This window comes from Tursiops truncatus, chromosome 10, assembly GCF_011762595.2.
Source record: "Tursiops truncatus isolate mTurTru1 chromosome 10, mTurTru1.mat.Y, whole genome shotgun sequence".
NCBI lineage: Eukaryota > Metazoa > Chordata > Mammalia > Artiodactyla > Delphinidae > Tursiops > Tursiops truncatus.
The window spans coordinates 43,642,484-43,655,869 of NC_047043.1; the positions used below are offsets into that span (position 1 = coordinate 43,642,484).

Sequence of the window (13,386 nt, forward strand, 5' to 3'; positions counted from 1 at the left end):
ATTGTAAAATCTTTGCCAGTTTTGTAGGGGAAATTTTCTTTGCTGCCAGTGATAAACATTTTTTCACACTTTACCATTAGTTGCTTTGTCTATGAATTATCTATTGCTATTCTTTTTCCATTTGTATCTTATGATTTTTTCCCCAGTTAATTTACATAAGTTCTTTACATCTTGATGGTATTAGCCTTTTTGATATTATTTTTATTTATTTTTTAATTTTAATTTTTAAAATATTTATTTATTTATTTATTTGGCTGCATCGGGTCTTAGCTGCGGCAGGCGGGGCGGGCGGGCTTCTCTCTAATTGTGATGTGGGCTCAATAGTTGCAGCGTGGGCTCTAGAGCCCACCCGGCTTAGTTACCCTGCGGCATGTGGGATCTTAGTTCCCCCACCAGGGATCGAACCTGCGTCCCCCCCATTAGAAGGTTCATTCTTAACCACTGGACCACCAGAGAAGTCCCTGATGTTATATTTATAGTGAACTTTTCCCATATTGTTATGACTGCAAAAATTTTTGCGATTTTTTTTTAGATGCACAATTTTATATTTGTATAGTCAAGTCTTTAGGTATTTTTCTTTGTAAGTTGTTATATTTAAATTCCTTCCCTATCCAGAGATCAGCTAAACATTCATATAAATGTTCTTATGGTCTGTGCTCCAGGTTTCTTCAGGCAGTTCTTACGCTTCAGGTGTCTTTTTCAGGCCAGGTGATGTTAGTTATGTGTTGAATAAGGAATTAAGGGGAGGCGCTGATATATTAGTGGAATTGGTACAGTGTGGTGGTTAGCACTGTGGTGCTTGGCATGTCTCCCAGACTTTGAACCAGTCTCTGCCATTTACTATGCGATCTTTGAAGTCACTTAATTTCTCTGTTGCACCGTTTCCTTATCTGTAAAGCGGGTTAATAACAGAACCTACCTTAAATGGTTATGGAAATAAAATGAACTTATGTGTAAGTCACTTAGAACACGTCCTGGTACAAGGTCAGTGCCAGCCACAGTTTGGTCCATGCTGGGTAAGTGCTCTGAAGATTAACGCTATTTCAGTGCCGTTTTCATCTCTAAAACCTTGAGCATTTCAGAGGGCTCTTCACCTCCCATCTTTACTAGAGCCTCTCGCGGCCACTTTTGTAAGCGAGACACGCCTCCTGGAGGCCACAGGCGAAGTTTATTTCCAGCTCTGAAAACCTTGCGGCCTGCAGTCGGGAGCCGGGGTGTGGCTCCGGGTCCGCAGCCCTAGGGCACCTTCTCTGCAGCGCTCTGCACGTGCTCGCCGCTATGCCCCTCTGGGCTTGCTCTACTTTAGACGCCGAGCGATTTCTGGGTGCACGTGTGCATGATAAATGCGCTCTACTTCACTGCAGATCTTCTGTGGGCGCCCTGTACCAGGTGTGTGTAGGGGGTGCACTGGACGTAAATCTTTCCCCAGGGGAGGGCCTGCAGTCTAGGAGAAAACCCGACTAGGCATTGTAAGTAGATGGCCTAGGCATTGTACGTAGATGGCCTAGGCATTGTACGTAGATGACCTAGAGTCTGCCTCCTCATCTGTAAGACGCGGGCCGTGCAGCCTAAGGCCGGGGCCCTCAGAGATTACCCAGAGTCCCTAGCGGGGAGCCAGTACCGGGCCCGCTCTCCGCCCGCCGCCCCAGACAGCGCGGCTCCATGCACAGGAACTGCAGCTTACAAAGTGGACACAAATCCCGCGGTCCTCAGAGCGCCCCACCGAGCAAGCGCGGGGCCGCACAGGTGGGCGGGACCTCTGGGGCGGGTTTGCTGGTCCAGCCACTTCCGCTTCCGGTCCTGTATGAACTCTCCCGCCACCCGGGGAAAGCGCTTGCCGGGGTTTGTGTGTTTTCACGTCTGGTGTGGCTGGAGGTAGGAGAAGCCCCCGCGGGTTTGGGACGGACAGTAATCCTGGTGTTGAGGCTTGCGAGTCCAGAGAAGGAGGAGAGCGCTTTGGGGCTACGGGCGCAGAGGGTGGGTATCGAGTATTGGTGGCTTGTCCGGACAGAGCCGCCGGTGCCGGGGTTGACAGACGGCCCTGCGTGGGGGGCGGGGAGGGCGGGAGCGGGGTGTCACTGGGCACCTGTGGACGCTCCTGAGAGGAGCTAAGACAGACGGGACCTGAAAGACTGTTGTCTGTTTCCCGGGGATGTAAGGGAGGAAGCGAGTAACTGGACCCTGCCCATGGAGTCTCTTACCTAGCCGGGATCTCCCGCACTCTCCTCCGAATTCAGGATTGCTGCCCCTGTGAAATCTTATCTTGACTCTTGGAACGGCAGAGACCTAAGGGCGGAGGCACACAGACCTCTAGTGAGCAGGCAGCATCACCTGCCGTTGATGTTGCAGGAGGCTAGGACCACTGCCTGCGTCTCTTCCAGCGCACACCTCTCCCCACAATTGTTACAGGTGTATCGTCGAAAGTCTGGAGGATACAGAAGACATCACTCAGGGACACTACTGTTAACACTTCGTGCGTGCTCTTCAACCTCAATTTTTTTTCCTTTTACATGTGGAGTTATTTTTTTAAAACTCCATTTTCCATCATTTCAACCATTTTATGTGCTTCCTTCCAAGGTAACAAGATGCAGTTTCTTGGAGGAAATCGGAGGAAACTGAGGTTGGCAGATGACCAGAGGAATGCTTGCTACCCACATAGCCTTCAGTTTTACTTGCAGCCGCCTTCTGGAAACATATCTTTGATAGAATTTGAAAACTTGGCTATCGATAGAGTTAAATGTGAGTGATTTGAATTAGAATTTATATATTCTTGAGAACCTCACTTATACTTTGTGGAAATGAATTAGAGTAATTTATTTCCTTCAACAAATATTTACTGAGGGTTTTCTGTTGAGATTTTGCCATTCATTCATTTATTCCTTGTACAGTGCCTGTTTATTGAGTGCCACTTTATTCTAGGTGGTAGGGATTTTGAGCTGAATAATGTAATTCTCACTTTCGTTGAAGCTGTATTCTAGTACATGGAGACAGATGTCCAAAATAATAATTGTAGTTTAGTATTTTAAGTGCTCTAGTAGGGGTAACTAATAGGGCTACTGAAACATAGAGATGGGAGTGATTGTCCTAGTCTGATTAAGTAAAACTTCTTAAGAGAAGTTGAAATGTGATCTGGACCTTGAAGAATGAGTAGCAATTTCTCAACAGAGAAGAAGTGAAGGGTTTTTGCAAGCTGGGATAATGGCCTGTACAAAGGCTTGGAGGCATGAGACAGAGTGTCATATTGGAGGGAACAGTGACAAGTTCAGGGTAGATGGAGAAGTATGGGTAAGCAAGGGCATTTTTGTGCCAAGATATGGTGTAATATTGGGGTGTAAGAAGGATGTAGCAGTTTTACTGGGGACCTACTTCTGTGTGTTGGTGGAAGAAAGAAATAAGTTATGTGTAAACTGAAACAAATAACAGCAATGTGTAGAGTTTATGTTCCACGATATCCTGGTGGGAAGATCAGAAGTAGAGGTGAGATACTGTTAATCATTCTTAGAGGAGCAGGGTGAGAACTGCTAATACAGAGTATCTGTATTACCTGTTTGTTGAATGAAGGTGAAGGCAAGGGAGAATGGGTTCTGGGAAGCTTAGCAGTTTCATATGCCTCATTGAGATTAAGGTGATGATTGAAAAGCGTCCCTTGGGTTTGGCACTTAGGAGGTGAGATGGTAAGGCAGTGACAGGAAGGGAGAGATTGAAGGGATACTAGGAGGTGTAATTGACAGGATTTGGTGACTCTTAGCTATGAGGAGTGGTGGAACAGGTCGGGGTGGCTGAAGTTCCAGTGTGGATGATCTGGTGGATAGAAATTCTGCGGATGGAGGTGGGGTGGCAGGAAGAGGAGTGGAATTGAGGGGCAGAGAATGAGTTTGGTTCGGGACACCATAATATGGAGGTACCTGGGGGACATGAGTTTATGTTCAGGATTCATTTTAGAAGTTTTTCGTTCTTGAATTAAAAAATGTCTCTTTTCATACCGATGGCAGAATAATTCATCTGAGGAAGGGTTGACAGAGGCTTCAGGAACCTTTGGACAGTGTGTAGCATCTAGTCATGGTGGCTTGTTTGCTTCTTCACTGCTGTCTTCTCCTTCTCTGTTTCATCAGGAAGGGAAGAACTGTCTTCTGATGAGTCTGTGCTGAGTCAGGGAAGCCGACTGCCTCACAGACAGCTCCACACGAGGGCTGTACATGCAGACACACTTCTGCATCCCTCTGAGGGGATCCTTCTGCACCACTGAGCAGTGGTGCTCAGTCCATCAGTGATCTGCTTCCCATCCCTCTCTCCCTTCTGGCTGAGAATCCCTAGTGTGAGATTATGCTGTGGGATGTGGGTATTTTCTGTACATGGTGGAGATTATACTCTGATAAACATATATAACTTATATAATGTACTTGCAGAAAATAAAGCTTAAATATTGTCATCTTTTATAAACAAGTAATTATGGGATTGGTAGCCATAGATTTTATTTGTCTTGGATTTAGTTTTATAAAATTATCTTGCATTTATATGTTTTATTCATTTCTTCTGTTTTTAAAATTTTTTCTAGTGTTAAAAGCAGTCGAGAATCTTGGTGTGAGCTACGTGAAAGGAAGTGAGCAGTACCAGAGTAAGCTAGAGGCCGAGCTTCGGAAGCTTAAGTTTTCCTACAGAGTAAGTAAAAGAGGGAAAAACATGTTTCTTTGGTTTGTGTATATTCATTTACTGGGTATCAGTTGTGGGAAAGGTCTTGTATTAGGCATAGGGCTTTAAAAAAGACTCTTCTGAAGGAACCTACAGTCCACTATGGGTGATTGACATGCAGTCAGACTACAGTGCTGCAGGGTTTCTTGACCTGGGGACTGTGGACATTTGGGGTCTGATGATTCCTTGGTGCATTTAGGGGGCTCGCTGGCATCTCTGGCTTCCACCCAGTCCATGTCTCCAGACATTGCCAGATGTGCTTTGTGCATTACAGGGTGACGAACTCCAGGAGCACAGAGAATTAGCTCAGGTTGGGGAGGTTTGGGAGGGCTTCCCAGACGAGGTGGTGCTGGAACCGAATCTTGGTGGATGTGATACAGTTTTTATTTTGGGAAGATGACTGCCAACAGCAGATGGACAGGGTCATCTTTGGTGGGGAAAACTAGTTAGGAACTTGGAGATGACGAGAGTGAATTGAATGGAGGTAAGAGGACTGATTGGAGAAATAGTGAGAGGGTAGAATCGGAAGATCTTAGTGACTGCAGAGAGAAGGGAGAGAAGAGTTCTGAATGACACCTGGGTTTCTGGTGAGACAGCTGGCTGGATGGTGATGATATACAGGAGGGGAGGCAAGTCTTTTTAGAGGGAAGACGCTGAGTTTAGTTCTCGACATGACTTTGAGGTACTTGTGGAGCTGTCTGAGGCCAGCAGGGTGTGCACATGGATCTGGACTTGGGGACCTCTGGGGTGGGGGTGCACATTCAGGAGGAAGGTTGGCATCATCAGGAGTAGGTGAGGCAGCCAGGGAAACATTTGAGTGAGAAGAGAAGAGGATGGAGGCCAGGATGTGAGGAATACAACATTCAGGTGGAGTGGAATGGGGGGAGTCTGGGAGGGCAATTGAGGAGGAGCTGCCTTGGGGTGGAGATCAGCCACCCTGGCAGCCAGGGAAGCTGGAGTCTCAGTACTGATGATCATGATACGCAGGTGATGATACAATAGCACACATTCATATTGTTCTTAACCATGTCCCAGAGTCTGTTCTAAGTGCATCATGTATATTAACTCATGTAATCCAGACAGCAGTCTTAGGAGGGTGGGTTCTGTCATCATCCCTCTTTATAGACAAGGAAACTGATATTGATAGGCTAGTACCTTGCCCAAGCTCATAAGATGGAAAACGATGCAGCCAAGATCTGAATCTAGACCTCTTGTCTTCATGGTGGAACAATTTCAGACACTTAGAACCAATAAGATGAGTTGTATAGAATCATCGGATTTATCAGCGGGGTAGAACCTTGTAGGTAGAGGCAGAAGCTGGAACAGTGGTGGTGTTTGGAGGAGAGAGGTGAGAGGTTGATATGGAATACATCCTCTTCTAACGTGTAGCTGAAAAGACACGGGGGAAGTAGGTCTGAGTGTAGAAAAAATTGAGGGAAAAAGAGAAGATACACACACACACAACAGTGGTTACTTGAACATGTTTGTAAGCTGAACAGAAAGATCTAGAAGAGAAAAAAGAGGAGGGAGCTTGAAGATACTTTGAGAGAGCATTTGATAAGTCAGGGTCCTTAGGAGGCAAGAGCAGATGGGCCATGCGGTTTCACTGTAGGGATTAGCTTTATGTAGGAGGAAGGAGAGAGATTTGTCCACAGAGAGGGAAGGGAAGGCAGTACAGCATGTGGCGGCAGGAGCTTGGGGCTGAAGGGGGGACCTTTATCTTCTGTAAAGTAAGTGAGGTCATGTGATGAGAGAGAAGAAGGTGGTGTGATGGGGAGCACTGGCCACCTAATGAAGATGGAAACAGCTTTCTTAAAACGTGAGGAAAGAGATGGTTACAGGCCAGATCCCAGCTCTGCTGCTTACAAGCTTTGTGACCTGGACAAAATTATATAACTTCTTTCTGCCTCAGTTTCCTCATCTTTAAAATAAGGATATAGTGATGCCCACCTCATAGGGGTTTTCAAAGGATTATATGGGCTAATGGATTAAAAATGCTTATAACAGTGCCTGGTACCTTGCAAATGCTCAGGATGTGTTTGCTCTGTGTTGAGCTTGAATAAAGATGCCTTGGTGTTGGTAAAGGTCCAGTCGAGGTTAGAGGCTGTGAATTTTTAATGTTCCAAATTCCTATAGTTGTATATATCTTTCCCAGATGTTCTCAGCATTTTGGGAACAGGACTGCAGAGTGTATCTTTGGATTTATTTAGAATCTAGGTTTTGCCAAATGGTTGAAATGAAAGCAGTTGAGGGTTGATGTGAGAAGTAGTAGAAGAGGTAAGTGCCTGGGTGTAGGCTGGATGAGAAGGAGAGTTAGAAAGAGGAAGAAAATAGTGGGGTCCAAACCCAGGAGGTATTGTTGTTCAGTTCTGTTTCATCTCATTGCTAACCTAAGTAAAATGGTACTCACCCTGGGGAGCATATTATGAAATCTGTGCTATTGAAACTCCTGCTTTACCATTGGCTTATGCTGACTCAGTATTTCTTTACACCTTTTACTGTTCCGATGCATTTATTTTCTTCACGTGCCATTGTTTTTAAGGAAAACTTGGGAGATGAATATGAACCCCGAAGAAGAGATCACATTTCTCACTTTATTTTACGCCTTGCTTACTGCCAGTCGTGAGTATACCTTTGTCCTCCATGGTCAAGTCTGACATCTTGGGTTGTAAACTGGTCCAGGAGGGCTGACAGGCATTGTACTGATTGTAGGAAATCCCAGAATAATGTCAGAAACCAGTGGCTCATGGGCAGAACACTGTTGCAGAGAATTGTTTGAAACAAGTTGTTTACTAAAAAATAAAAAAAAAATTTTTTTTTTTTTTTTTTTTGCAGATTTTGCCTGTTAAAACACTTTTTACTTTATGGGAGAGACTCTTCATTTAGGATTTAAAATTAGAGGGGATTTCATTAGGAAGGACTTTTGATATTTTTTTTCCCCAGAAAAAAAGTGGTAGTATTTATGAGAAATAATGAATCAAACACATACTTGAATCTGCACAGGGTTTTAGATGTTGACATTTATGGGCTGGTGCACATTAGATTAAGATCTTTCCTTTGGTAGTTGATTTCTTATAAGTCAATAGCGCCACCCAGAGGGAGAAGGAGTTAGTTGCTTTTTTTAAACTTTTTTTTTCCTGTATTAATTTTGGCTAAATTACATACTTATTATTATGTTTCTTTTCTGTTTCTTTTTGGTAATAGGATTATCAAATGGGAATCTTGAATTGGTGACTATCCCAAGATAATAACTGAGAAATTATTCACCAGCTTTAGTCCCAGAGTTTTTCTTTTGTAAGGAAGCACATGCAGTTTATGCAATTTATGCAGTAAATGAATTGCTGACAATGTGAAAGTCATTTGGGGAAAGAAAATTAAATCATATTTTACATGAAGCAGCATAATTATTTTACAACAACAATAATGCCCATCTGTCTTATAAATTAATGTATGTTGATTTAAAAAATTGAGATATCCTAGTGCATATTAAATTTTGTGAAATTATAAACTATAAAGCTGTAAGCAAAGTTTACTTTGCATAGTTTGATCATAATCCATTCAGAGATAAAGTTACCTTTAAAAACTTTTGATGTTTATTTGGCATTGACTGAAGGGATACCCCATTTTCTGATGTAAATGGCTATTTTGCAGTTACATTAAAAGAAGTGCACTGTTTTATGTTATTTGATAATAATGCAGCTAGGCTCGAAGTATTCTGTATTTAATTCTTTTAATTTTATGTTCATAACACCTTTCTCCCCCATATTCTACTCATCCCAGGAAGATTGTGGCATGTGATATGTATTCACACTCTTATCATAATAGAGGACTTGATGCTTTTAACTTCAGTCTTTTGGCATCTTGCTCATGTTTGAATATTGTTTCATAGAAATTTCTTGGATTTAATAATCAGTGGACTTTGAAAATAGTCAGTGGACTTTTCACTTATAATTTTCTTGTCTTCATTTTAGTGAAGAGCTTAGGCGCTGGTTCATTCAACAAGAAATGGATCTCCTTCGATTTCGATTCAGTATTTTACCCAAGGACAAAATTCAGAGTTTCTTAAAGGATAGCCATTTGCAGTTTGAGGCTGTAAGTATATTTTTAAAGTCATTCCCGATTGTTATCACCATTCATCCCTCCCTTAAGTGTTGGTGTTAATGTGTGGAGTTTGTTCTCTTTACATTTTCTTCCTAAGTACCCACCTGAAACTAACTATTGGCTTTGCACAACAGTGAACCTCTCCCTTCCATAACTAGAAGAAAAGAGGCTCCTTAGTACCAGAGCTGCACATTTATTCAGTTGCTGTATTAAATATGTGATTTATGAAAGCACAAAAAGGTTTAATTTATAAAAGTTTATCTTTAACCAGAATCTTCCAGGCCAAAAATTTAAAGCTAATAATGTTCTAAAGAAAACAGAGAAGTGGTAGTAGTTATTTCCAACAATGAGGTTTGGGGGATGATACTTTATTTTAGAAGTCAGTTGTCGGTAAAATATCTGAATAGTTTTAAGGTATAATTTTGTAGACAAATCTGAATGAGTTACATGTAGTAATTAAACAAAATAGAAGAAATGTTGGGTGCATATTTAGCAGGGATAATTATTGTGGGTAGAAATAGAATTTATGTCTTTTAGGTGAGTGTGCTGCAGTGGGAAGGGAGAAAAATTCTGTTTGGAAAACTTAGAGCAGTCAGATGGTGGTAGGATGGTTTGAGACTCTATTTGGGTGTTAGAATGGGTGTCTTGAGGCCAAATAAAGTAAAAAAAGTAGAAGTTGGAGTAGGTGAAGGACATTGTCCTGCTGAGAAGTAGATGTGCCCACTGCAGCAAGAACCAGGGTGGGTTATTTCGTTGGGGGAAGGAGATTGTGTGAAGGGAAGTAAGTAAACCTTTGGTGGACATTTAGTGTCTGTCATATGCCAGCAAGGCACTTTCCACAGTTTGTATCACGTCTGTGAACCCTGTGAGGTTTCTGAGTAACATCTACCTGGGCAGAGAAAAGCGCTGGTCTCAGAGCCGTCTCACCCAAACCTCCTGTGTTTTCCACTTTGCTTAGAATGCTGATCCTTAGTGAAGTCCGTTATTGCTAATATCAGTTACAGTCCATTTGTCCTCTCATATTAAAAATAATTAATTTTTTTTCACTGTTGAAATTATGGTTTTATTAGGTCGAGAAAAAGTGTTTGTGAGAAGATTTATTCTTTACTCTAGATTGTCTCAATAGATCAGGTAAATTTTAAGCAAAAACCATAGTTTCTTTCTTTTTTTAAAAAACTTTTTTATTCAAGTATAACATATACAGAAAAGTGCACAAATCATAACTGTCCAGCTCTGTGAAGTATCACAAAGGTTAAGAAAGAGAACATTGATGTCACCCTGTGCTGCCTTGTGCCTCCTCCCATTTACTAACCCCATCTCCCTCCTGATAACCACTATCCTGACTTTTAATATGATAAGTAATTCTGCCTGTCTTTGAACTTTATGTAAATAGTATTACATGGTATGTTTTTTTTCCCCAGCTTTATTGAGATATAATGGACATACAAATGTTGTGTCACTTTAAGGTGCACAGTGTGATGATACACGTATATGTTGTGAAATGTTTACCACAATAAGGTTAGTTAACACATCCTTCACCTCACATCATTACCATTTTGTTGTTGTGGTGAGAACCTTTAGAATCAACTCTCATAGCAGCTGTACGTGAGATCCCTAGAGCTTATTCCTCTTATAACTGGACGTTTGTGCCCTGTGACCAGCATCTCCTTGTCTGCGCTGCTGCCCAGCCCCTGGCAACCACTGTGCTACTCTGTGAGTTGGACTTTTTTAGATTCCACATATAAGTGAGATCACAAGTATAATCTTTTATGATCGCCTTATTGAGATAGAATTTACATACCTTGACCTTCACTCTTTTAAAACGTACAATTTGTTGGTTTTTAGTATAGTCATAGAGTTGTGCAACCATCACTTAGATTTTAGAACATTTTTGTTACCCTAAAAAAGAAACCTGTGCCCAGTAGTCGTCCCTCTCGATTTCTCACTCTGTCATCCCTTGGCAACAGCTAATCTGCTTTCTGTCTCTGTGAATTTGCCTATTTTGGACATTTCATATAACTTGCGATCTTTTGTTACTGGCTTCTTTCACTTAGCATAATATTTTCAAGCTTCATCTATGTTGTATATGTGGCATGTATCAGTACTTCATTTTATATTCATTTCTCTATTCAATAGTTGATGGACATTGGGTTATTTCTACATTTTAGCTATTATGAATAATGCTGCAGTGAATATTTGCATATACATTTTTGTGTGGATATCTTTTTATTTGTTTCAGATATATATAATACCTGGGAGTGGGATTGCTAGGTTATAGGGTAATTCTGTATTTAAACTTTCGAGGAACTGCTAAACTGTTTTCCAGAGTACCTGTACCATTGTACGTCTCACTAGTGTGTGAGGGTTCTAGTTGCTTCACATTCTCCAGCAATTGTTGCTGTCTTTTTTTTTTTTTTTTAAATACAGTCATCCTGGTGGGTGTGAAGTGATACTTCATTGTGGTTTTGATTTTCATTTCCCTAGTGACTGAAGGCATTGAATATCTTTTCATGTGCTATTTGATTATTTGTATATTTTCTTTAGAGAAATATGTATTCATATCCTTTGTCTATTTTTTATCTGAGTTATCTTTTTATTGTTGAGTGTTACATATTCTTTCCATATTCTGGATACAAGTCTACTATAAGATATGCGATTTACAGATTTTTTTTCCTCCCATTCTGAGGATTGTCATTTCATTTTCTTCGTAAGATCATTTTTTAGAAAACATTTTATTTATTTATTTATTTATATTTTTGGCTGTGTTGGGTCTTTGCTGCTGCGCACAGGCTCTCTCTAGTTGCGGCGAGTGGGGGCTATTTGTTGCAGCGCGCAGGCTTCTCATTGTGGAGCTCGGGCTTGAGGCACGAGGGCTTCAGTAGTTGTGGTGTGCAGGCTTCAGTAACTGTGGCTTGCAGGCTCTAGAGTGCAGGTTCAGTAGTTGTGGCTCACGGCTTAGTTGCCCTGTGGCATGTGGGATCTTCCTGGACCAGGACTCTAACCCATGTCCCCTGCATTGGCAGGTGGATTCTTAACCACTGCGCCACCAGGGAAGTCCCTGTTTTTATCTTTTGTTACTTGTGTTTTTGTTGTCGGATCTAAAAGGGATTTGCCTAATGGAAGGTCGTGAAGATTTACTCCTATGGTTTTTCTCTAAGAGTTTTATAGTTTTGGTCCTTACATTTAGCTCTGTTTAGGTCTATTTATATTTTGAGTTAATTTCTGTGGATGGTGTGAAGTAGGGGCCCAACTTCATTCTTTTGCATGTGGATATTGAGTTGTCCCAGCATCATTTGTTGAATGGCTATTCTTTTCTCTTTGAATTGTTTTTTCACTCTTGTCAAAAGTCATTTGACCATAAATGGACTCAATTTTGTTAGTTAGAGCTGTGTGTCTCTCCTGTATTGGTACTGTGTGCTCTTGAATATTGATTCCTGTAGTTTTGTAATAAGATTTGAAATAGAGAAGTGTGAATCTTCTCACTTTGTTCTTCTTTTTCAAGATTATTTTGGCTCTTCTGGGTTCCTTGCATTTTATGAGTTTTAGGATCAACTTGTCAGTTTCTACCAATAAACCAGCTGAGGTTCAGGTTTAGGATTATGAAGACTATGTGGATCAATTTGGGGAGTATTGCTGTCTTAATATTAAGTCTTCAGATCCACGAACATGGAAATTTTTTCTGTTTCTTCAGATCTTTAATTTTTTTCAACAAAATTGTGTACTTTTGTTAAATTTATACCTAAGTATTTTATTCTTTAATGTCATTGTAAGTGGAGTTGTTTTCTTTATTTCATTTTTAAAATGTTCATTGCTAGTGTATAGAAATCCAGTTGATTTTTGTATGTATCTGGTATCCTGCACCCTTACAAAATCATTTATTCTAATAGTTTTTAGTGGATTCCTTAGGAGATTATGCCTCTTATAAAGAAATAATCCTTACTTTTCAATCTGGAGGCTTTTAATTTATTTTTGCCTATTTTCCCAGGCTAGGATCTCCAGTACAGTGTTGGATAGAAGTGGCAATAGTGGACATGCTTGTCTTTTTCCTGATTTTAGGGGGAAAGCATTCAGTCTTTTACCAAGACATATGATGTTAGCTGTGGGGTTTTGTAGATGCCCTTTACCAGATTGAGGAAATCTCTTTCTAATTTTAGTTGAGCATTTTCATCATGAAAGGGTGTTGGATTTTGTGCTTTTTCTGCACCTTTTGAAAAGATCATAGAGCTTTATTCCTTATTTTATTAATATGGTGTGTTACATTAATTGAGTTTTGGATGTTAAACCAACCTTGTTGGGATATTCCTGGGATAAATCCCCCTTGGCTGTATTGTATGATCCTTTTAATATGTTGCTGCATTTGATTTGCTAGTCTTTTGTGGAGGATTGTGTTTATTGATAAGGGATATTAGTCTGTAGTTTTCCTATGATGTCTTTATCTGGTTTTGGTATCGGTAACATGGGTCTCATATAGTGAATTGAGAAGTGTCTCTTCCTCTTCTATTTTTGGGAAGAAGTTGTGAAAGATTGGTGTTAATTTTTTAAAAACACTTGCTAGAATTTACCAGTGATCTGTCTAGATATAGGCTTCTCTTTGTG

At 40.9% G+C, this 13,386-nt stretch overlaps 1 protein-coding gene across 7 annotated transcripts in view; it reads left to right on the forward strand.

Moving 5' to 3' along the window:
* The first annotated feature begins 1,295 nt into the window (after positions 1 to 1,295).
* PRIM2 (DNA primase subunit 2) overlaps positions 1,296 to 13,386 on the forward strand; it is a 279,267-nt gene continuing 267,176 nt past the window's right edge. For 2 of the 7 annotated variants that reach the window (XM_033864500.2, XM_073810922.1), the window contains exons 1-5: positions 2,455 to 2,473; positions 2,578 to 2,739; positions 4,556 to 4,659; positions 7,232 to 7,311; positions 8,661 to 8,781. In XM_033864500.2, coding sequence (XP_033720391.1) covers positions 2,586 to 2,739; positions 4,556 to 4,659; positions 7,232 to 7,311; positions 8,661 to 8,781 — 459 coding nt within the window. In that variant the 5' untranslated portion in view covers positions 2,455 to 2,473; positions 2,578 to 2,585. Of the gene's footprint in view, positions 1,390 to 1,730; positions 1,978 to 2,454; positions 2,474 to 2,577; positions 2,740 to 4,555; positions 4,660 to 7,231; positions 7,312 to 8,660; positions 8,782 to 13,386 lie in introns of those variants that run through there. The other 5 variants (XM_019931460.3, XM_019931464.3, XM_019931461.3 and 2 more) reach the window with 4 other exon arrangements.